The 26497-nt window shown below is 35.8% G+C and overlaps 2 protein-coding genes across 2 annotated transcripts; one reads left to right on the top strand and one right to left on the bottom strand.

Moving 5' to 3' along the window:
* Window positions 1–2544: 2544 nt before the first annotated feature.
* LOC132174191 (ankyrin repeat-containing protein BDA1-like) lies at window positions 2545–4662 on the bottom strand. Its single transcript, XM_059585883.1, has 2 exons — window positions 4309–4662; window positions 2545–3306 (listed from the first exon to the last, which is right to left on the bottom strand). The coding sequence occupies exons 1-2, from the start codon at window positions 4660–4662 to the stop codon at window positions 2545–2547; spliced, it is 1116 nt and encodes a 371-aa protein (XP_059441866.1).
* An 11016-nt stretch (window positions 4663–15678) lies between these two features.
* Window positions 15679–18367, top strand: LOC132174190 (uncharacterized). Its single transcript, XM_059585882.1, has 2 exons — window positions 15679–17643; window positions 17858–18367. The coding sequence occupies exons 1-2, from the start codon at window positions 15679–15681 to the stop codon at window positions 18365–18367; spliced, it is 2475 nt and encodes an 824-aa protein (XP_059441865.1).
* The last annotated feature ends 8130 nt before the right edge of the window (window positions 18368–26497 follow it).

Below are 26497 nucleotides of genomic sequence, written 5' to 3'. Positions count from 1 at the left end.
CCAAGGCTAGCTACCTTTGTTGAAAGCTTAAAGTCTTCTAGTAATGATGATTATAGTAAATATCATGATTATAATGATTTAATAAGGCAAGTGGCCAAGTGGGAATGCAAATAGATTAAAGCCTAAGTTGAATCGGAAACTTTGTACAGGCCAAAAGTAGACTCAAACGAACTCGGATGAAGTCAAACCAAAAATATAAAATGTTTGTTTCGGAGTCCTCTATCTACTTTCAAAATTTCATGTCAATCGGAGTACGTTTGGACATTGAAAAATGGATCGGAATACACTGCCCTCATTTTGGACGAAAATATCAATTGGTATAGAGCATGAAATATGGACTATGTTCATTCTTTTGGTTAAATATATCTCAACCCTTAGATCAAATGTGTAAAAATAAATCCTAACCATTCATTCTCTTATAAATAGAGCCTATAGCTAAATTCACTTTCACTTGAGTTTTTACAATCTTAGAACAAGTAAAATTGTTTGCTCCTCCTTTCATTTTATTTCTTAGTCCTAGCCAAATACCATATAGCTTAGATCTTTCTTGTAGTGTTCAAGTGTTTTTCTAAACTAGCTACCTAGAGAAGATTTGGTGGAGTTTTACTTCTAAGGATTATTGGGTAAGTGTTTCTTGTATAAATATCATGATTTATTGCTTTTATCACTTATTCTCATTTAATTGTTTAAAGACCCAATAAGCGTATAATGTAAAATAAAGTAATGGATACAAGTGAATTAATAATAAAGAGTTAGTGGACAAAATCAATTAAGGACATATAAATATATTATTTACTTTACAGTATTTACATTCAGTCATTTCTTTTATGTCATTTAAATTTCTGTTCATATTTCTGGCGGTAAGGATCATTTGATCTCATCCCCGAAATATGCTTTTAACATTTACATTCAATCATTTCTTTTATGTCATTTAAATTTCTGTTCATATTTCTGGCGGTAAGGACCATTTGATCTCATCCCCGAAATATGCATTTAACATTTACATTCAGTCGTTTCTTTTATGTCATTTAAATTTCTGTTCATATTTCTGGCGGTAAGGACCATTTGATCTCATCCCCGAAATATGCATTTAACATTTACATTAAGTCATTTAACTAGTTATAAATAACTATCTTAAATTGACTTAATAAAATGAGTAAGTAAAGATGAAGTGACGGATAATAAATAAATATAAAAAGATGAGGATCTTTTAAACAATGATATTATTGGAGAATGAACTAAGTATTGTTTGTATGTATGTATTGTATGCAGAAGTGGAGCAGAATACTACATTAAGGAGAGTAAGTATGTATATACTTACTGAGTACTAGCTTTGTTTTATCGTTATAGAAATTCTTATTTTGTCTTATTGATATAATTTTACAATACAACTGCTGCATAATGTGTCTAATAAAATGGGCTGATAAGATAGCCACCTTAAGAACAAGCTGGGTGGATTGCCGCGAGGAACTGTCGGTATCTCAGTGGATGGGGGTATATAACCGTCCAAAAGGACTAATATATAACTAAGCTGGGGCGGTGTAGTTGCCAGCACCAAACAGGTAAACCTCTAAAGTGTGAGGGACATAATGGACGTAAGCGGGCTGAGAGCTCATGAGAAGAGGTGTGAAGAAAGATTATCATAAAACACAAACTAATCTGTTATTACGCTGCATTCACAACTCATTCATTATTATATATTTTAGTCTTTAATTTTATTTGTTCAAACTAGTCTTTTTAGTCTTTATATCTAGGAAAATAGATTACTCACTTGTTTGCCTATGTAAATATGATAACGTCATCTTTACATAGATCTTGATGCAGGATAGAAAGTGAGGACGATGGTCCTTTTACTGGTTTTGATGGTTGATAGACCATCTGCTGCAGGATTTATGCTTACTCTATGGAGCAAGTCTCATTTATGTTAATCGCTTTTATTATGTATGGTGATGTGTGTAAACTTAATAGATATTACTATGTTAATTTAGGTGCCATATGTGGCATATATTTGGTACACCTAGTATGTACATATGTTGTAATAAAAACCATGTTTCTATTTTATTTAATAATATATCACCTTGAGGTATTTCAGTCAGCTCAATGGTGTTGTGTAAGTTATTCTTAGATCATAGAAAAAGAAAAAAATATACATACTCCATTGTAAGATTGTATTTTCTAAAGTTGCAGCGTCACGACTTCGATATTTGCTAGTTCAAATATCGGGGCGTTACATACCCCGCCCCGATCTATATAACCCGACCCGCGCAGATTTTGTTCCTTGTGCCAGCCACCCGGGTTGAAATTTTCCAACCCGCAGGGTGCAGGTTCAGGTAGGAAAACTGCAGAAATCCGCCACAAACTGACCCGTGCTCACCCCTAACAACTACTGTCCACAGCAAACAAGCTAAAACCAGCCCAAAACACACCTATACAAGAATACAAACCAATCAAAACAGAAAAACAAAGGAAACAAATACTGCAGAACCCATACGTTCAGTAACCAACGAACTAAGTAGCTAGCTAGATGCTTGACTCGGCACCCATCTATGTAAGAGTTGGGTCAAGCACTTTGACTTTGGGTAGAAAGGCTTTGAAAAGTTTCCTACGCCTAAACCTCACAATGCCTTCCAAAACTGGAACCAACAGAGGAGAAAACATGAAAGCAACTACCTCCAGATCATGTAACCCAGAAACGAAGTCTAATGGAGATGTGATCAATAATGACGCGACAAAACACAGAGAGAAGATATAAAGGGGTAGGAAGAACAAACCACTTCGAGGGAGGAGAACGAATATGGTAAAAACTGTTATAAAAAAGGATATCACATTTAAAACCGCAAGTACAACGAAAAGGTATTCATCCATGATTGCTATCCCCGTATAGTGTGCATCTTCAACAATAGCACCGATGGGGGCAATGGTATCGGCCAACTTGTTATCTTGCCAAAGTCCGCCAGGGGAGCTGAGGGTTGCTTGAAAGGTGACTGTTGCAAGCAGCGCAGCAACCACCAATAAGATATTGCGTGTGTCATTTGTCATTTTTGTTCTTTGACGGAGAAAGAATATGTACATCTTCTTGTCAATTTGGACTGGAGATTTCAAGTAGTCTGCAAAAGATTCAACTCTCGAAAGATAGAAGATACTAAAACATTTGGCACAATGTAGCATGTCCTTGATCTGTTGGTTTTGCTTGTCAGGTGTATTTCCTTGTAACATGTTAGACGTGGTGTAACCCCTGATATTCTTGGTGCTTATGTCAACTTTACAGCGGAAGAAGGACTTAAAATTCAATATCAATCGTACAATCTGCATGATATAATAAAGATGCACAACCATGATCTCATCAATATATAATAGCCTATTATACGGCTATACTATTCAACCCGCCAAATGTTAAAGCAAACTAGAAAAGGAACCAAATTAAACAAAAGGGAAAAATATAAAAAGCCCTATAAATTATCAACCGTTTGCAATATAGTCCCCCAATGTTAAAAAGTATAAAAATATCTCCCAAACTATTAAAATGTATCAAAAAGGTCACTTATTTGTTTATATTCCTATAATATCCCTATTCATTTAACAAATAAAATAATAAAATAATTGTAAAAAAAAAAACCAAAAAAATTTGGAATAAATAAATAATTTAGGCCAACTACAGTAACTATTCATGTCGTATTAAAGTAAAATCAAAGGTACAGTTCTTGAGATATTCTAAAATAAAAAATAAATAATTTAGTCCCTGGAGTCAAATTCTGTTAAAAAATTATTTTTATTTGCCCATTGATTTTACTTTAATACGACATGAATCAATTTGTAATTTAGGCCAACTTGAGTGACTAATTATTTATTTATTCCAAAAAGCTTTTTTTTTTTTTTTTTGTTATTTATTCGCCCATTGGTTTTTTTGTATTTTTCACTAATTTTTGGTTTTTTTTTTAATTTTTTTTTTTACAATTATTTTATTATTTTATTTGTAAAAATAATAGGGGTATTATAGGAATATAAAAAAAAATAAGTGGCCATTTTGATACATTTTGGTAGTTTGAGAGGCTTTTTTTATATTTTTTCGTAAACAAAAGCAAATGATATAAATTAACGATATTAAAACAAAAACATAAAACATCCCTGACTAGCTACCAAGTTCAAGTAAAATCATTTTAAAGACACTTTTTAGCACGTTTTTGTGATTGAATCCTTATAGTAACCTCTTTGCACGTACGTACAGCAAGATATACCTTCATTGTACTAACACTATCAGAGTAGAAAACATGAGTGTATAGAACTTTCCTGGGGTTGATTTTTTGATACAGCAATGTGCAACACAGTGTTGCCTTTCTCATCCTGCCAATTCAGTAACTTCTTCTCCCACAATGAGGCATTTTTAAACCAGGCCCGCCGAAGCCATCCCAACAAGAGGAGAAAAGCATCGAACATGTTGTGTTTGAGGGCAATATGCAGGACAGTCTCTCTATGAATTGTTACATCTTCAATAAATTTGGGGCAGACTTTTATAAATTCAGCCAAAAGATCAAGTTCTTCTGTTTGAGCTGCGTAATGCAAAGGAGTCCCACCCTCCCTTCCTTGGACACGAACAAGGTCTTTATCCACATCAAGTAGCTGGAGCACCACTTGAGTTTGGTTGTTTTGCAAAGCAAGGTGCATGGGGGAGAAGCCATCTTGATTAAGCTAATTAGCAAATGATAGCTTTAATCTCATGATCTCCATGGCAAACTGAGTGTGCCCTACAGATGCAGCTATGTGTAAAGGAGTATTAACAAATGGACTTTTTTCCATCTTATCCAAAACATATGCATCTCTCTGTATCAATGAATACAAGGCATCGACACTTCCTTGCTGAGCAGCATCCCTCAAACTCTCATCCATTTTTTTCTTAGAATTATTAATGACTTGGCAAAGAAGAGTATTGGCCGTCCGCTTTTTATAGGATTGTGAAACTATTTTTTTTTTTTCTTAAAAAATAATAAAATAAAAATTACTATTCATTTCATTTTTCACATATTTCCGAATATTAAACGAGAGAATCCTATTAAATCGTAAGTATGCAAAAGAAGAAGAGTCGAGAACAAACAATATATAATCATTGGACTTCTCATGGCATATGTTTAAGAGAAAATAAAATCAAAGGTTGAAAGTGGGGACTGAAGCGCCACAAGTGTCATGTGATCAGTTAAATATGGTGAATGTCATATCAAATAGTAATGACAAAAAAAAAAGAATAAAAATAAAACCATTCAATTCAAATTAATTAATTTAAACTTTTAAAGATAAAATATTAAAAGGAAAAAATATTTTTTAGCCCCCAAACTACTATTCATTTCTATTTTAAAATTCTTAATGTTCAAAAAGTGATAAAATAGCGCTACAAATTACAAAACAGTTGCAATTTGGCCACTCCATTTGTCAACACCATCAAATTGGATAAAAAATGCAAAATGATGTCGTTTTGGCAAAGTTAAGTTACTAAAATTCCATTAAAAAAAAAAATCAATTTAAAAAATGCCTCCACAAAAAACGACGTTGTTTTGAAAAAGAAAAAAAAAAAAAAAAAAAAAAAAAGCTCCAAACTACGTCATTTTAACCTTGATGAAATGACATAGTTTTGAATTTTTCATCCTATTTGACGATAATGACTAACGGAGTGGTAAAATTGTAACTGTTTGGTAATTTAGAGAGCTAATTTATTACTTTTTGAACATTAAAGAGCTAAAATGAAAATAACTGATAATTTGAGGGACTTTTTTTTATATTTTTTCCATATTAAATTTGTATCTCAATATGAAAGTGCTTATATTTTATTTAATATTGTGACTCGACTTTGTGGGTATCGAAGAAAATAGGACATTTCAACATTTGCATCCACTTTGGGATTTGATGTTTGTCCTATTGGCCCCGTTTGCCAACAGTGTGGAACGGCAATGTAGCTGGAATGGTACTGTTCCAACTACAGTACCATCCTTAAAAAAATGATTTTTTTTCTTCTTTTTTTTTAAAAAAAATGAAAAATATTAAAAAACTTAAAAAAAAAAAAAACCCAGCCCAAAACGGTGTCGTTTTGGGCATTAAAATTATTATTATTTTTTTCTTAAAATAATAATATGAAGAAAACACTTATGGCCAAAATGCGGTTGGTAAGACCACCATTTTTGGCCAGGGTGGCTCAAATCACCAAGTAGGCGGTATGGGGTGGTTCGACTACCCGTGAAGGGGGTGGTTCGGCCTATGGCCCAAACAAAAAATAAAAGGATCCCGAGGTGCATTTGGGGCCCGGGGTGGGAGGTGGTTTCGGCCTATATGGCAATTATAGGGTTGCCAAGCGACCTCCGACCCACTAGGGTGGTCGACCACCAATGCACAGGTCCCTTTTGTAAGGGGTGTGGACCACTGGCCATGTAGGGGTGTTGAACCACCCATTACCGGTGGGTCCGATACCGATCTCTTTCTCCGTTTTTTTTTTTTTTTAAGAAAAAATAATAATAATTTAATGCCCCAACTTGGCCTTACGTTTAGTGCAGTTTTTATTAAGTTTTTAATATTTTTCATTTTTTTTTTAAAGAAAAAAAAATTATTTTTTAAAGGATGGTACTGTAGCTGAAACAGTACCGTTCCAGCTACAGTACCGTTCTGTACTGTTGGCAAATGGGGCCATTGTGCACGATAGACCACGTGGGACAGGTTTTTGGCTACAATGTGTTCCTCGATGCAATACATTATTAATTCTTGAGCCTTAGAGTTGAGTAGTGCTAAAAGGTTGAATTATGTTATTTTTAAAATTATCGTTCAACTTTAAATAAATTTTTAAAATTTGATCTATTGATAATATTAAAAAACACATTATATTTGAGCAGACTCTAGTCTTTCTTATAATTTTACTTTTTATAAAGGATCGAACTTAAGACATTTGACCCTGATACATGTCATTTTTATAGAATATGTTGAAGGATTTTTCCAATCTAATTTAGAAAAAAAACTTCATCATATTTAAAAATAGGTGCAATATTTTATTTAAAGAGGTTCGTATCTTCTAAAGCATTTCTTGATTATCTTTGTTAGACAAAGTAGTGCTGATAGACTCACAATTGGACAGTGGAAAGTTTGGTACACAATTTTATAACTAATTAAAATAAGCTGATAAGCTATGATCCTTTTATTGTGGTTCAAATGAACGGAAGATAATCTTAATTTTTTATTATGTGTGTATTAAAAAAATTTGGTTCATATATATAGTGTTTCTTAAAATTATTTTTGCTAGGGCTACCAGTTCCAACCAATCCGATTCTCATCCTTTCTTTCTTTCTAGCATCACTAAGCACAAAGCACTTGAGCTAAGAAATGAAACTCTACGTGGGCAAGCAACTATTATAATAAGAGTAGTGATACAGAGCATATCAGCGTGAGTGAACAGTATTCACATTGGTGTACTTTATAATATTATTTTTTTAATATTATTATTTTAATATTTTTTTAATATTATTTTTTATTATAAAGTATGTTAGCGTAAGTACTGTTCACTCACGCTGATGTACTCTTTATAATAATAATAATAATAATAATGAGTGCATGTGACGTGGAATCTAATCACTACTTTAGCAGAGTGGAAAGGCCAAGGCTTTGCGGCCCCCTCAAAGAAATTTTGTGACCATGACGCACTTGGTTGTTGGCACAATGAGCAAGTGTTGGCACAATGACGCACTTAGAATTGAATGCATGGGACTAGATATTAATCCACGTGCCTCATGCTCAACAGTAATTCAAAGCAAATTTTAGGAGCTGGTTGTGGTTTCCGATGATTACCACTCCTCCTGGCCTATACGCACTCTTTGCATTTTCTTTTTAATTTTTTTCATTTTTGTTGATGAAAATTTGAGTTCAAGTGGTTGATATTCAGTTGGGGATGCTCTTGAATTGAATATCTAACAAAGAAAGATAATAATAAAATTATTAAAATGAGATGTTGTAAGTCGGTCATAGTTAATTTTGCACTGATCAATTGGGCTTAATTTTGCAATATGAATTTTCTCTTTTGCTGTTGAAATTAGGATTATCATCTTGGGTTTCTGGCAGGGATGGAGCTAGACATTCTTATGGGGCCAAAGAATACATGAAACAATATATTGAAATAAATGGCCAAAGTTTTTGGACTATATATTAAATCATCAATAATTCTAAAAGCTTAAGTTCATATAAATATGTAAATTTAATTATTTAATTAATATTTTAACATTTTTAATAAGTAAAATTTAATACGTGAAATATTTAATTTAAATAAAATTGAATTGATGGAGTTAAAATTCAAAATTAACCTCTAATTTTAATTCTATAGTAAATCATCACTTCTCCAATAATTAGAAAAAAAAACATACATTGAACGGCAGTTTCACTTCTCATTTCAATATCTGAATGTGAATTATTGGGATGGGCTTGGCTTTGGGAGTCCTGTTGTCTCTTTCATTTTCAAACTTTAATAATTAAACAAGGAAACCAAGTCAGAAGACAACATAAATTGTTGCTTACGAGAATGTCCTTCGTGGATAAATTATTGCTCTTTAAGAACAGCAACTTTTGGAGGAGCTTTTGTTTTGGACTAGCTATGTGAATGGGTCGTAGCCGTTTAATTGACATGGCGACTATTTAATGTCCATGTGAATAATAATGTGATCATTGAATCAGGACAACTTCTGGAAATTAAGGTCTAACACGACACTTATCCAAAAAATAAATAAATAAATAAGGATAACATGAAAATTCATATGTTTAATTAAAAAGATAGGTTTTCGATTAGTTTGATGTAGTTTTCCAAAGATGTTAAGAAATTCAATTCCTTTGCTGATTTACTTTCAAGATTATTTGCACCAACACTTAGGTGCGTTTGGGAGTGCGTTTTTAAAAAAATAATCTACTATTTTAAACCAAATCGCAATTTTAGGGTATTTGGGATTGCGATTTTAAAAGCGCAAAAAAATCTACGATTTCTATAAGCTGATTAGAAGGTGCTTATTTGAAAAAGTACGAATTTAAAATAAAATCACAATTTCTATAAAAAAGATATTTGGCGCAATAGTTACATTTTTTTGGGCCGGAATGAAAAAAATACTAAGAATGCCCACCTAAATATATTAAAACCCGTATTTTCTCTTTTTTTCTTCATCCTCTCTGTCTCGTTCATCCTTTCTCCACCCTGTAGCAGTGTGCGTCGCTGTTGTCCATCTATCTGCCTCTCTACCAGGTAATAATCTCACCTTAATATTTTATTTCTCTCCATATAACTCATTTACTTTTGTAAAACTTTCCACTGTTTGGTGTTCGGTGTTGTTTTATGTGGTTTGTATCATTACTATGCCTTTTTATATATGCGTTTATGTTTTTCGACCATTTCTACAGAGTAAAATTGTGATTCTTTTTTTCAAAATTTTATTTAGATTGCCGTGCATGCATAGTGATCTGCAATCCATCATAGTATGCAATGATAGATCACTGTACACGCACAGTAATGTGATAGTGCATATACAGTAACCGTGTGAGGTTTTTTCTTTTTTTAAAAAAAAATTATACTGTTCAGTGACCAATATGATAATTTTTCCCAAGTCACTGTGCATTGCATAGTGATGTGGATAGTGACGATTTTTTATGGCTTTTTTTTTTTTATAGGTAAGTAACAATTTGTGATGGATTTTTATTTTTATTTTTTAATGGGTATTGCACTGTAACAATTTGTGATGATTTTTTTTATATATATATTTTAATGGGTAATAAACAGTGATAATTTGATTTTTTTTCTTGTGCAGTGCACAGAGACTAGAGTATTTTTCTGGATGCACAGTGATCCGTTACTGTGCATTGCACAGTAACAATTTAGAATAATGACTTTTTAATTTTTTTTTTTTTAGTGCTGTTTCGTTTCAATGTTTGTATCAACTCCACATGTCCATATATGAAATATAGTGAAGGATAAATTCAAAATTATTTATATATTAAAGACACATGTTGCACCTTATAAGCTAAAAAATGACGAAAGTAAAGACTAAAATAAAGCTTTGATGGTTTATATATAGTTGAATGCTATACTTTTATGTTAATAATTATTTTGGTTTTATTGGTATATGAGATGGTTAATATATTAGTGTCTTACTAGATTTCTAAAATTATAATTTTGTAGATGGATAAACAAAATACAATATCCAATCCTAACCCTGAATCAAAACAAAGTAACTCAGGTGCTAGAGTTCTTTGAACATCACAATTTACTACAATCTTTTGTGAACTCTAGCTATGTGGATGAGGTGTTTGATGGTAATCGACCAAATACCCACTTTACAAAACATGGTTGGAAGAATATTGAGGTAGCATTTAGAAATAAGACCGGTAAGTCATGAGAATATCATTCGTTGAAGAATAAGTGGGACACATTGAAAAAAGATTGGACTGCTTGAAACAAATTGAAGGAAGTGAAACTGTATTATAAGGATGGGACGCAACCAAAGGAACAATAGTTGCAACGAATGAATGGTAGGAAAGGAAGTTAAAGGTGTGTCTCTCATCATCAATTAATATGATATTTTTAGTAATAGTTTGTACTTTTAGTTATTAATATAAACATTTTAATTATGTAGGAGGTTACCGTGGCTTCAAAATTCTGGGAAAAAAGGTTTAGATAACCTTTATTTATTAGACATAATGTTCAAAGACACTGCGGCTACTGAAAAAAGTGCATGAACTCCCTCTTCAAGTAATTTACCTACTAATTTTGAGACTCCTGTGGAGGTGTTAGGTGACTCGTCTAGTGAGTTGAGTCCTCAATTAGTAGGGCCGTTTCCAATGATGTTAAGAAATTCAATTCCTTTGCTGAATTACTTTTAAGATTATTTGTACCAACACTTAGTATCTGAATATTTAATTAACAGGTTTCTTAGATCAGTTGGAACTTGTCCCACAAAATTGTTTTAGATGAGAGAGAACTCAAGTATTTGAAGCGAAGAGACATTGGAAAGTGAAATTGGGAATGGACCAGAGAATTCGTTAGCGTTGATTTGACGTTCAAAATTAGGAGATTAGAGAGAGTGATGTCCTTAAGTCGGTTACCTGCGATTTCAAATTTTCAATGATCCTCAAATTAAGTTGATATGTTGTAAAGGGAATAAGTTAGGGAACATACCAAATATATTATTTGTTTATATTATATTCATATGTTATTTTTATTTTATTGGACTGCCGTGCTCGTACCAGTCCGCCCTTGACATGTGATTTATTTCTTTAACATCTAAGAATCTTATGGGTTTGTCCACATTAGCTTTTGTTTGGTTTTTTAAGCGTCTTTGTCATCAATAACTAATTGCTACTTTTATTATTGTATCAAGTCTGAATGAGATAATCATTGAAAGAAAGATAGAAATCTTTTTTCTTTCCCAGTGAAGGAGTGTCTCCTTCAACTTTTATAAAACAATGCTATTTATATATAGAAACGTTTCTCAAGATAATGCTTTTTGTTAAAAAAAAAAAAAAAAAAAAAATATTTTCTAATCGTGTTCGATTTATGACCGTGGTGGCATGGAAATTAAGTATCCTTTCATACATTTCAGCATTATTTTTGACACTCGTGATATATATATATAAAAGCAGTATTATTTTTTACACTCATGCAGTATAAAAGACATCTTTCAAAGAAAAAAACTCCCTCAAACCGATTAGAAAAAAGAAAAAGGAACCTCGCCACATGCTTATAGGGAACTCGATGTACACAAATGAAAAGACAAAGAAAGTCGAGCTCAATTAGTGCGCTCGAACAAAATAAAAGTGGGCTCACAAAAAGAGAAATGGAAAAGTATTCTTGTTTGTTTTGTGGCCAAAAGAATATGAGCACTGGCACGCGTCGTGCGTCCCACGCACGACAGTGCTAAACTTTTTTTTTTTTATAAAAAAATTTTTTTACACGGCATGCCGCATGTTGTTTTGTTTTACCCAAAAAAATATGAGCACTGATTGGGAGCACGCGTCGTGCGTGGCACGCCTACGCACGACAGCGCAATTTTTTTTTTTTTTTTTTTAAATTTAATTTTTACACGCAGCGTGCCTATGCTGTTTTGTTTTACCCAAAGAATATAATGAATCGAGTTGAATGAATACCATCACATCTTATTACGTCACATTCACATATGTCACGTAGATAGACTACTCTCTGCTCAAGGATAAAGTGAAGTAAAAAGCCTTCCCCCTCCCGGCCCCCATCCATCTGAAAAAAAAAAAAACAAAAAACAAAAAACAAAAAAAAGGTAAAGAGCCCATAAATTTAAACTCTAGAAATGTTGGTTTATGCATATATTTTTTTATCCTTCTTCCTATAAGAAATGTTTAAATCCATTTTTAAATATGTGAAACTCACGGTGATTTTTTTTAAAATAAAAAAAAATGTTGAACAAAATACGTATAGAATAACACCAAACACAGCCCTTATTTACATGAGGATTAGAAGAGGAAGGGTGGTATTCTGGTTGGCTTGGGAAGTATAGTCTTAAGGTATACAATGGAATTTTCTTCCTCTAAAAGGAGATCAATTGTTTCTTTTGGTTGGATGATTCTGCTTGACTACTCTATTTTCTTCGCTCTAACTGCCATATGACACTTGAGGCAAAACACTATTATACATATTTTCATTAGTGTATCAGCCTTCTCTCACTGCAAAAAATAATTTTTTTTTACAGGCTATTTTTGACGTGTTAAGTGGTCTGACACGCCACTAAACTTTATTGAAGTGTCATTATTAACGTGTGTCGGGTGTTAAAATTATGGGTATCAAAAATGGTGGTTTTCTGATGTGTCATTATTTAACATGTCAATAATTTTTGACGTATCAAAAAGTGGCACATCAAAAAATTTATTGACATGTCAAATTGCCACGTCAACAAATTATTAACGTGGCAATTTAACACGTCAATAAATTTTCTGACGTGATAGTACTGACACGTCAAAAAAAATTTTGACGTGCCACTCTTGCCACGTCAAAATTTTTACTGACGTGCCACTACTGACACGTCAGTAAATTGTGACGTGTAAAAACTTGACACGTCAAAAATAATGGTCATTTTTAAATTTGTTTTTTTGCTTCCCCCTTATATATTTTTTTGAATTTTTTCGGGATGCTACCCGAATTTTGAATTTAACCTGATATACAATTTACATATGTACTACAACGGAACTATCCATCGATCCATGCAAATAACATAATACATATCCATCAACGCCGATCACAAACATACAAGTTCGATGTACATCTAACAAACTATCAACCAAAACCAGCTTCAAGACACAATAAAACTATCTCTGTTATCACAAATAAAAAGATATACACCAAGTGCGAATGGCCAACCACAAAAACTATACACCAATAAAACTATACACCACAAATAAAGACATATACACCAATAAAACAATTTCTGTTATCATATGTATCTAACTACATCAAGAAAACTATCACAAATACTATTACATCAACAAAATAACTTATGTACACCAAGTGCGAATGGCCAACCATTTGTTCAATCCAAGTCATCATCGATATCAATAGCATCCTCTCCATGATAGCCACTAGCTGCAAATGATAAAACAAACAATCACTAAACAAAATTCTATAATATTATCAAGTCTTAATCATTAAGTAACATCACTATGTAAACAAAGGTCATCATACTCAACAAATTCAGATTTATATCTACACCCCCAACATATTTTCGTGCTCAAATCAAATGGACGTCACATTCTACAAGGACCTTAGTGGTCCATTTCACGATACCAAACACTTCAAATGCGAAGCTATAACCCACATCCACCACCAAACCAATCATGATATAAACCAAATTCAACAGGATTTGCAACATCATTAATGAGAATCACTACAACATATCCAAACTACAAATTTAGAAGTGCACATATATATAGAGACAGTTCTAAAACCACATTGACCATTAAAAAATGTCATTACCTTATCTACTATCGACCGACGGTCTCACAATCACAAAAGGTGGGGAAGCTCTGTCTGGCGCTCCCTTGTATCGAGTCACCTCGGGCGCGGAGCTCGACTGCATAATTTCCTCGAGCTGGCGAAAACAAGCCTCAAACATTGCTGTCATTTGAGCTTCCTTTTCCGCAAGATGCACCGCCATTTGAGCCTCCTTTTCAGCTAATTGCGCATACAGCCATCTGCACAACCACCTGCTCTACCACTTGCAGAGCTACCCGTTCAGCTGTCTGCTCTCGCTCTGCGGCCAACAGCGCATCTGTCTGCGCCCGCTTTGCGGCCAACATCGCATCCATCTGTACCTTGTGCTGTGACCTCTTGATGTAGACTACAATGCCTGGGAGTATATGAGGAAGACCCGAATGGATAAGTGTGTGAAGACGCCCCAGAAGATGGTGACACGATCCCAGACTCGTGCAGCAAAAGAAGTAGCCCTTGGAATTGTGATCGATCGCACCTTGATTGCGATCGAGCGCAGTTCCCCTGTTTTGGAGAATGGAGTTCCTGGAACTGCGACCGATGGCCCCTGTTTCGGTGAATCGATCGCATGATTGAGCGCAGAAGTTCCTGGAACTGCAACCGCACCTGCGATCGAGCGCAAGATCGAGCGCACAAGTCCCTGGTAGTGCGATCGATCGCAATATGCCTGCGATCGAGCGCACTCTGGGCCCTCTATGTTATTTTTTCGCTGTTATTTGTTTTAAACCGACTTAGTTTATTTGTTTTACTTGGATTAGGGTTGTGGGAGCCATAATTCCGTTCTTTATTAGTACTAGGGGTTTTGGGGCTATAAATACATAATTATAGCTTCTTGAAAGGACAATTTATGTTATTTGATCAGTATTCCTTCAATAAGAATTACTCAGAGGAGTTTTCTTCAAATTTTCCTTAAAACCCTAGATAGACTCTATTGTTTTGAGAAGAATTCTCAGATCCTTGATAGATTCAAGATCTGAGAATTATTTATCCTTCTTCTTGTATTGTTTTATTCGCTTCCACATAGTCAGGCTGCATCAGTTGGTATCAGAGCTCAATCACTTTCCATGGCTCCAAACACAAGAGGGAGGAAGGGAAACCGCTTTGCAAGGTTGCACAACGTGTATGAAAGCGATGATTCAATTCATGAAGAACATGAGGTGACACCGGGAAGGCGCGAGGAAGGGCAGATTGCGGCTATAAGGGATCAAATTGAAGACCTCACCACCCAACTAGCCCACGCACGCCTCCATGATTGGCATCTACGTCGACCCCCACCACGCATGCCGGAGGAGGAAGACGAAGGCGACGACGGGTATGGATCTGCAAACCCTTTTGCGGAGTGCCGAACGCAGGGACGTCGACCCCCTGCGCAAGCTCATGCTAATCTGTGGGAGAGCGGGTTCAAACTTTATATTCCAGAATTCCACGGAGGCCTTGAACCCAAAGAATTTCTGGATTGGGTGGCGGCAGTTGAAGAGATTCTCGACTTCAAGGAGGTACCGGAAGATCGGCGAGTTTCTTTGGTCGCAACCAAATTTCGGGGAATGGCTGCGGCATGGTGGCAGCAATTGAAGCAAGCTAGGGCACGCAAGGGAAAGAGAAAACTCGACAATTGTGAGCAATTATTGGGCAAGATGTGACCCACCTTTTTGCCACATAACTACCTACGCACCATGTATCAACGGCTGCAAAATTGGAGTCAAGGTTCGAAGTACGTCAATGAATACACGGAGGAGTTCAACAAATTATTGACACGAGTTGATTTGTCTGAAACGGAGGAGCAATTAGTGTCCCGGTATATTGGAGGGTTGAGGCCACAAATTCAAGACACATTGAACCTATTTGACCCCTCTAAGGTGTCTGAGGCTCATCAAAGGGCGTTGTTAATTGAGAAGGCGTCGGCACGTGGGTCATTCAACTTATTTGGACGTAGCGGTGGTGGAAGCTACAACCGGTCAAGGGTTCCATTCACAACTCGAGAGGCCCCTTCCCAAGTTACCGGCCCAAGTAAAAACCCCACACCCATGGGGCAGCCAAGCCGACTCGGGGCTACAACCGGGCCCAAGTGTTTTCGTTGTGGAGAGATGGGACACAGGTTGGCGGATTGTCGCAAGGGTGAGAAGTATGGAAAGGCCTTACTCATCGATTCGGGAGAAGCTTTCGATGAACAAGGCGATGGAGAAGAGCAAGCAGCAAATTTTGATGATTACGATGGAGCCGAAGAAGAATTTGCCACTAGGGATGACACTCCTTTATTGATGGTGCGAAGGATATGTTATACACCCTGGAAGGTAGAGGGAGATGACGGACAGCGCCATACTCTTTTCCACACAATTTGCACCGTTGGAGGCAAGGGGTGCAAACTTGTTATTGATGGGGGCAGCTGTGAGAACGTCGTGGCTGAGGAAGCTGTTCGGAAATTGGGCCTTGCAACGGAGAAGCACCCTACACCATATCGCTTGGAGTGGCTCAAGAAAGGAGACGAGGTAATTATGTCTAAACGTTGCCTTGTGAGTTTTTCAATTGGGAAAAGATATAAGGATAAGGTGTGGTGTGACGTGGTGGCAATGGATGCGTGCCATATATTACTTGGAAGACCATGGCAATATGATAGGAATGCGCATCATGATGGAAGGAAGAACACATACAACTTCTTGGTTGACAATGTGAAGCTCACTCTCCTACCCGATCCGGGTGAATGTCCCAAACCTTCAACCGGAACAGGTCAAACATTGTTGGCCAGACATGAGTTCGTTAAGGAGATGCTAGAAGTGGATTGTGGGTGCTTGCTAGTGTGTAAAGAAGGCAAGAAGGTAGAAGAGGTGCCGGAAGAAGCCAAGGGGTTAGTCGAAGAATTTGCAGATGTATTTCCGGTTGAGTTACCCGATGAGCTACCTCCTCTTCGTGACATACAACACCAAATTGATTTGATGTTGGGATCGAGCCTACCCAATCGACCACACTACCGCTTGAGCCCCAAAGAGCATGAAGAGTTGAGGCGACAAGTGGAGGGGTTATTAGCCAAAGGACACATTCGAGAAAGCTTGAGTCCTTGTGCGGTACCGGCTTTACTCACCCTCAAGAATGATGGTTCATGGAGGATGTGTGTGGATAGTAGGGCCATAAACAAGATCACCGTGAGATATCGGTTCCCTATTCCCTTGTTGGATGATTTGTTAGATCAATTGAGTGGGGCAACGATATTCACCAAGCTGGACCTAAGGAGTGGATACCATCAAATTCGGCTGCGACCAAATGATGAGTGGAAAACAGCGTTTAAGACGCGGGAGGGACTCTTTGAATGGTTGGTAATGCCGTTCGGATTATCCAATGCACCTAGCACATTCATGAGGGTGATGAATCAAGCTTTTCGGCCTTTTATTGGGAGGTTTGTCGTCGTATACTTTGATGACATACTCATTTACAGCCCTAATAGAGAGACACACCTTCTACATGTGAGGGAAGTACTTCAAGTGCTCCAGAAAGAGAAGTTCTACGCATCACCGGCCAAGTGCTCATTCATGACAGATTCGGTGCTTTTTCTTGGCTATGTGGTGTCTAAAGACGGGTTGGCCGTGGACGAAGCAAAAGTGGTGGCCGTTCAGGATTGGTCCATTCCTACAACATTACACGAGGAAGTTTTCATGGGTTGGTGTCCTTTTATAGGCGTTTCATTCATAATTTTAGCACCATCATAGCACCTATCACGGAGTGTATGAAGGCGGGGAAATTCTCTTGGAGTGAGGCGGCTACCGAAGCATTTGAGTTCATTAAACTCAATTGACAACGACTCCACTACTTGTCCTTCCGGATTTTGAATTGCCATTTGAGTTGCATTGTGACGCTTCCAAGGTCGGCATTGGAGCGGTTCTAAGTCAAGGTGGAAGACCGGTGGCATTTTTTAGTGAGAAGTTGAGTGGTTCAAGGCTCAACTATAGCACCTATGATGTGGAGTTTTACGCATTAGTGCAATCATTGAGGCATTGGAGTTCCTACCTCGCCTACAATGATTTCATTTTGTACTCAGATCTTGAGGTGTTGAAGCACCTCAACAGTCAAGATAAGCTTTCCTCCCGGCATGCAAATTGGGCTGCATATGTGCAACAATTCTCCTTCACCATCAACCACAAGTCAGGACCTTTGAACAAAGTGGCCGACGCCCTTAGCCGAAAGTCGACACTCTTGACCACCATGGCAAATGAGGTAATTGGTTTTGACCTTTTAAAGGATTCTTTATCAACTGACCCTCTTTTTGGGCCAATTGTTGATGAGATGTTGTTGGGTAATTGGAGTGATTTTGGGCTGCATAATGGGTTCCTTTTCAAGGGCACTCAGCTATGCATCCCCGAGGGTAGTCTCTAGTTGGGGATTATTCAAGAGTGCCATAATGAAGGGCACATGGGGCGGGACAAAACGTTCCAGCTGGTGGCGGAGAAGTTTTATTGGTCAAGCATGAGAAAGGAGGTGGAGAAGTTGGTGCGCTGCTGTAGGGTGTGCCAAGTATCAAAAGGAGTGGCTACAAATGCCGGTTTATATATGCCACTACCCATTCCAGAGGGCCCATGGACTAACGTGAGCATGGACTTTGTGTTGGGTTTACCTCGGACCAAAAAAGGTAATGATTCCATCTTTGTTGTAGTTGATCGATTCTCTAAGATGGTTCATTTTATTATGTGTAAAAAGACTGCCGATGCTGTGAACGTGGCACAATTATATTTTCGAGAGGTATACCGTCTCCACGGTCTTCCATTGTCCATAGTTTCCGACCGCGACACGCGATTCCTTAGCCACTTTTGGCGGTGCTTATGGCAATTGTCTCACACGAGACTTGATTTCAGTAGTGCTTACTATCCACAAATGGACCGGCAAACGGAAGTTGTTAATCGGTCATTGGGGGTGTTGCTTAGAAGCTTAGTGGGTGAACACCTCAAGTCATGGGACTAGCAGTTGTACCAAGCTGCGTTTGCCTACAACCGATCTGTCAACCAAAGCACTGGCCTTAATCTGTTCACCATTATCTATGGGAGTAATCCTCGGGCATCGCTGGATTTAGCACCTCTCCCTGATTTAAAGAAAATACACACCAAGGCGGAGAACCTTATTGCACATATCCAAGAGGGCCACAAGTTAACCATCAAGCACCTCGAAGACTCTACAGCTAAGTACAAGGCAGCTGCGGACAAGAAGCGGTGTGCTGTGGAATTTGAAGAAGGTGATTTTGTATGGGCAGTGCTCACCAAAGATAGATTTCCTATTGGCGAGTACAATAAACTAGCGGCTCGCAAGATTGGTCCGGTGGAGATTGTGTAGAAGATCAACCCCAATGCATATCAATTGAAGTTACCTAGTCATATCAAGACTTTCGATGTCTTCAATGTCAAGCATCTTGTGTCCTTTATGGAAGATTCATCGGAGGAAGATGCGAATTCGAGGGCGAATTCTGTTTAACCTGGGGAGGATAATGTAGACTACAATACCTGGGAGTATATGAGGAAGACTTGAATGGATAAGTGTGTGAAGACGCCCCAGAAGATGGTGACACGATCCCAGACTCGCGCAGCAAAAGAAGTAGCCCCTGGAATTGCGATCGATTGCACCTTGATTGCGATCGAGCGCAGTTCCCCTGTTTTGGAGAATGGAGTTCCTGGAACTACGACCGATGGCCCCTGTTTCAGTGATCAATCGCATGATTGAGCGCAGAAGTCCCTAGAACTGTGATCGCACCTGCGATCGAACGCATGATCGAGCGCACAAGTCCCTGGTAGTGCGATCGATCGCAATATACCTGCGATCTAGCGCACTCGGGGCCCTCTATGTTATTTTTTCGCCGTTATTTGTTTTAAACCGACTTAGTCTACTTGTTTTACTTGGATTAGGGTTGTGGGAGCCCTAATTCCATTCTTTATTAGTACTAGGGGTTTTGGGGCTATAAATACATAATTATAGCCTCTTGAAAGGACAGTTTATGTTATTTTATCAGTTTTCCTTCAATAAGAATTACTCAGAGGTGTTTTCTTCATATTTTTCTTAAAACCCTAGATAGACTCTATTGTTTTGAGAAGAATTCTCAGATCCTTGATAGACTCAAGATCTAAGAATTATTTATCCTTCTTCTTGTATTGTTTTATTCGCTTCCATATAGTCAGGTTGCATCACCTCTCCACCTCAAGTGCTCTATCAAGAAGTTCTTGTGAGACCACGGAATGCCCGGTGTTCTGTGACCGTGCTTGTGACGGTGTATAGTGTGAGTGTATGGTGCCCCGCATAAGTAGAACATTTGGTCCAACCTGTCGAACTCGACCAATGTACTCAAGCTTATTTCCAATCGCCTGGGCATACGCGTCGTTCGGCGCCCACCATACCTTCCCCTTTGTCACGCTCGACGATGCTGCAAGGTCGGTGGGTATAAGCTCCTCCATCCTCTCCTGTATGTTACATTAATTATTGGTGCATCATACAAATGTTAATCGCAAATAGATTATCACACATATATAAGCAAAACAACATATGAAACGTGAGTAGCATACACATCTCTCATTGACTATGTCATTCGGATATCAACCATCTTTCTTCTTGTGTATACGGATGTAAGGCTGTGCTCGAGTAGGAGGAGTGCCCACACTTTCGGTCTGCCGAATATATATATATATACATAGAGACATTTTACTCCAAACAACATCAATTACCAAAGACTCTGTCCCAGACAAATTTGATCCTGAACAGAAAAGAATAATCTTTGATAAAATGTATATCACAAAGATCATTTCAACAAAAGAATGGGGTCACCCATCTAATCTCAAGTCCTGCAGGGCCACCAAGTTCAATACAGCTACTATGATTACATTGAAGCTTGGTCAAAAGTACTTTTTTATCAAAATAATAATAACAATCATTCTTGATATCTTTGTTTTGATAACAACTTCAGCAGTCAGCTCCCTATTTGGTTCAACAGATGGTGGCAAGGTCATGGGATTATTCCTGAGATTTTACCCCCAGAACTTGCAGATGCATTACAGCAGTTCTCAGCAGCCTATAGAGTTAATGAAGCAGAAAGTCAATTTCCTTCCTTGCTCCATTTGACAAAGAAATATAAAATCCCATGGCTCTTCAAATGGGATTATGCCATTGATCAAGGAATTTGCAAAAGAAACAGATATGTCCGCTGGTGGGACAAATTCAATATTCAGAAAATACTTTCATCAATACAGAGAGAATTCCCTTCCTTCACCACTCAAAGCCAATTCCTGGCAAGCAAATCACATCTACAAACAAAAATTGCAGCAGCCATGGCCCAGGTCCAATGTAAAGAAGACCTCAAAGACCTTTGCAGAAGCCTTCTCCTTAAAGTTGAAGGCATTGAAGAACAAGGAGAACAAAGCCCAGCTTCGTCCTCCTCTTCAACAAACCAAGTACAATCCATTTACCAGGAAGCCCAAGACCCCTATGATCTTGGTGAAGATTGAGACTTAGAGAAGCCCAAATACAGCAATCACTATTCCAAAATACAACAAACACTGTTCCCAAATACAGCACTGTTCATGTCACTGTTCTGGTAGTCATTATTGTTTGGCAGCCATTACTGTTCAACACTGTTCACGTAATGTCCATGTCGGCAACTACTGTTCATAGCACTATTTAGCACTATTCACCCCGACAAAATATTATTCATCTACAGTATTCAGCTTTTAATTTTTTATTTAAAGTTCCTTCAGCTCTTGTAAACGCGGCTCGGGTTCTTCCGAACTTAATTCGCTTTTCTTTTCTCCCTCTCTAATCATCAGTGAAATCTCACAATATGTATGTCAGAGTTTCATCAATGTATTACAGAATGTTTCATTCAATGAAAGCTTATTCAAGCTAAATTTACAGTATCATATTTTCTTAAGTACTTATTTTCATATATCTTATTTTCATTATGTATATTCTTGAATTTATAGTTCCAATTGAAGTATCTTCAACATTTCATATTCATATTTATGTTTATATCTTTGTGTATCCATCTAGATATTCTGTTCATATTCAACCTAGAATCTTATCTGCAGTCTCTGTTTAAATTCATCATTATGTCTTTAATTCTTCCGCTTATGTCAACTCGTTCTGCGAGTCCCCTCTTGGTATCAGAGCCAAGTGTAGATCTGTTCATCTTGATGTCTATTCATATATTTGTTAACTCCAGAAAACAGAATTGTAAAACAAGTATATTTTCAGATGTTATCTTTAGCAAAACCTTTAAGTTCTATGGGATGTACGCTTTGTGCCGTTAATGTGCCGTCAGCGCAATTAGGCCGGGTAGGCTTGTAAGTCGGGAGGAGACACAGTACGACACACTAATAGCTATTCCAGAACACTTAAAGACCCGTTAAAGAGAAGCATTTGGAAGTAGAAAGTCTGCAGTTTTGTTGTCTTGATCTTAACAAAAATTTTGAATGATGTCTAGATTGTTTAGATCCACATTTTCTATGAGCTCTAGATCTAGTTTACCTTCTTTACCTGATATAGTTAATGAAGAAGAATATAACATTCCTGAAGGAAATATAGATTCACATGATTGGAACATACCCAAGGTCCCAACCAAAGAAATTTATAAATCAAGTTTTTCACCCTTGTCTTTTAGCAATGATTACAGCATAAAAACAGTTGAACAAGTTTATGCTTTAAATAAACATCATGATACATGTCAATTACTTTCTAACGAAATAATTAAAAAACTCAGAGAAAAGAAAAAGAATTTCTTACACATAGGATTAATCCAAGTTGCTGTAAAACCCCTAGTCCGTCTAGGAATTAATGCTTCTGTACTTTTGTGTTTAAGAGATGCAAGACATAAAGATTACAGCACTAGCATGTTAGGAGTCGTTGAATCTAGTCTTTATAAATGACCAATTCATTTTGACTGTTTCCCTGACTTCACTTTAAGTTTAAGTGATCCACAGATCTTAAAAGCTTTAACTTTGAACATTAAAACAGCAGGTTACGATATGTTAGAAGGAAGCCAACCTTTAGCATTAATTTACAGATTTTATTATAAGTCAATGAAAACCAATCTTAATGTGCATGCTCTTGTTAAAAGTCCCAAAGATAAAACTTTACTTATACAGACACATTCTTGTGATGCAAACGTTAGAGTACCAAAATCAGTAATTTGGTCTGAAGTAGAACGTCCATCAGAATGGCTATTAGAAAATGAAAACATTCCAACAAAACCAGAAAATACAGCATTTGATCTAAATTGTTTACAACAATACTTAGATGATACTGTTAGGTTAAGTTTTGATAGACCAAGACTCAGTAAACCACCCTTCATGATAAAAGAAACAGCTTCCCAAGATACACCAACAAGCCATAGAAATCCACAAGAATAAGCCGTAGAAATTCTGTCTCTTCCTTCGTTAATATTGAACCTTTAAGAAGAGATAAAAATTTAAAGTTAAAAGGTATAAAAGTAGAATCTGTAATAAGCTCCCCATGTTATACAGCTAATCAAGAAAATTTTGAAGAAGAATGACCAAATTCCCCAACACAAACAGATATAGAAGAACCTCATTTACACCCACAATTAATGACTATAAGTAAACCATTTACTTTAGACCTCCAACCCTTAATAAAAAACTATAATTCTACCAAGAATAAGAAAAAATAGAAAAATATAAGTTAAAATATACAAAAGAACAAAAAATAAAAATCTTTACAGAATGGAAAAAATTTATGAATGAACATAAGTTACATATAAAATTCTTTGACTTTATAAAAATTTATGAAAATAAAAAATTAAACTTGTTAACCCAGTGGGAAAAAGAAGATAAAACAATAATAGAAGCAAGTCACCCTCCAAAAGAACCGATCTTTGTAAACTTTAAAGAATCAAAAATTTTAGCCTCCCCTTTTAAAACTTCCAAAGATGACGAAATAAAAAAGATCATGGAACAAAACAATTACCAAAACCAAAGCCTCATAACCATAGGAAAACAATTTGACCGAATAGAAAACAGAATTACACCCCCAACTAAAACTCAAACTGAAAAGAAAAAACCCCATTACGAACAACCCCTCTTAAAAATTTCACAACCCAAAACGTTATACTTAAAGGATAAAGATGAAACCTGTATTGAAAAGGTCAATAATATGCTAAAACAACTTGAAAAAGTCAAAAGTGAAACCTCGCCCTCTAAAACTGTCCAAGTCATTAGAAAAGACAAACAAATAATCACATATGAAACAACAAGTGAAACACAAAGTTCAGAATCTTAACAAACTACAGATCAAGAAATACAACAAATTGAACAACAATTCAGCAAATTCCAAGTTAATAGAATGATTAGACCAACGCCTAACACCCCCAATTGGTACTCTAGACCTACACCACTAGACATTCAATATGAAGAACAGAATGTTTTTAACCAATTCTCAGTCTCTACTGACAAGATTTATGAATGGAATATTGATGGTTTGTCTGAACAAGAAATTTTAAATAAACTACAGCACATGTCAATGGTTACTAATAATTACCTTACAAATTCAAAAAAAACTAATGCAGAAATTGTAAACATTTTAACATCAGGATTTACGGGAACATTAAAAGCTTGGTGGGAAAAATACCTAACTGAAGCAAATCGTAGTGAAATAAAATATGCAGTTCAGAAAGATGAAGAAGGAATTCCCGATGGAATTAATGTTTTAATTTACACCATAATGAAACATTTTACAGGAATCCCTAGTAATGTTACATCCAGAATTCATGACCAACTAAGTAACCTTAAGTGTCCAATCTTAAGTGATTTTAGGTGGTATAAAGATGTTTTTATGTCAAGAGTAATGTTAAGAGATGACTGTAAAAATGCCTTCTGGAAAGAAAAAATTTATCAATGGTTTACCCAACCTATTTGCCCATAAAATCCGTGAAGAATTAAGTAATAAAACTGGAATTATAGAATATGATAATCTCACCTACGGAGACATCATAAGTACAATAAGTAAAATAAGATTAAAAATGTGTATAAATATGAAGATAAATAAAAACTTGAACAAAGAAAAAAGAGAAGCAAAATATGAAATGGGAAATTTTTGTGAACAATATGGCTTACCCCTTATACCACCCTCTAGAAGAAAACATAAGGATAAATACGCAAAAACTATAAAACCCTATAAAAAAGGTTAAAGAAAAAAAAAAAAAAACTTTGAACCAAATGAATATTACAAGAAAAATAAAATAGCAAGAAAATATTACAAAAAACCAAAAAACACAAAATATGACAAAAAAAAGTAAAATGCTTCAAATGTGGAAAAACGGGCCATTACAAAAATGAGTGCAAAGTAAAAGATAAAATCAACCAATTACAAATTTCCAACAAAGAAAAAGAAGATTTGTATAAAATCTTAGAACTCAGAAATACAGATTCTAGTGACAACGAAGATGAAATTTTTAACACCTCAATAGATTAGAATCAAGTCAAAATTCTAGTAATTCAGAAATAGAACTAGGTTGCAAAGATTCATGTTGTAAAATAAAACTTAAGATAAATGTACTAACTAAACATGAAGAAATGCTAATTGATTTGATAGAAGGAATAGAAAACCCAGAAACTAAAGCCAAATACCTTAAAAAATTCAATAGTAATTTAATAAAAAATGAAACAAAAAATGGATCAACAGAAATTACAGAACCACAAATTAGTATTGATAAAATCCTCAACATATTTAAATCAAAACAAAAGGAAGTAACCCTCCAAGACTTACAACATGAAGTCAATCAAATAAAAATAAAAATAAAAGATTTAAAAACCAAAAACAAAGAATTGGAACAAGAAGTAATGATTTTAAAGATTACTAAAAGATTTTCTGAACAGAGTCAATTCGAAAGTGAACAAGAATCAGAAGACGAAAAATCTACAAAATCTTCAACCAAGAGTTTAATCTTCAAAGAAACTACAGATGAGAAATACTTAAACATAATTGATAGAATCCTCTTCGAAAAATGGAACTCTAGAGTAACAATAATTATTAATGGTGAATTCGAATTTGAAGTTCTAGCTTTGATAGATTCAGGTGCAGATTTAAATTGTATTCAAGAAGGAATGGTACCTACTAAATATTATTCAAAACCTATAGAACATTTATCATCAGCCAATGGTAGTGAAATGCAGATAGATTACAAGTTACCTAAAGCACATGTCTGTCAAGATCATGTTTGTTTCAAAACTTCATTTGTCTTAATAAAAAAACATGCCTGATTCAAAAGTCATATTAGGAAATCCCTTTTTATGTCTTTTGTATCCTTTTACTACATATCACAAAGGAATTACCACAGAAGTCTTAGGAGAGAAAGTAAAATTTAAATTCTTCAAAAGACCCCATACTAAAGATCTCAATATGTTAAAAGAAGTTTCAATTTTTAAAACAATTAACATTTTACAAAATAAGAGCAAGCATTTGAACTCCCTAAAGGAAGAAATTAAAAATAAAAGAATCGAAGAACATCTATCAAGTGACATCCTT

This window comes from Corylus avellana, chromosome ca3 (assembly GCF_901000735.1).
Source record: "Corylus avellana chromosome ca3, CavTom2PMs-1.0".
Lineage (NCBI taxonomy): Eukaryota > Viridiplantae > Streptophyta > Magnoliopsida > Fagales > Betulaceae > Corylus > Corylus avellana.
Note: the sequence above shows the minus strand (reverse complement) of the source record. Positions and strands in the feature narration are given on the sequence as shown.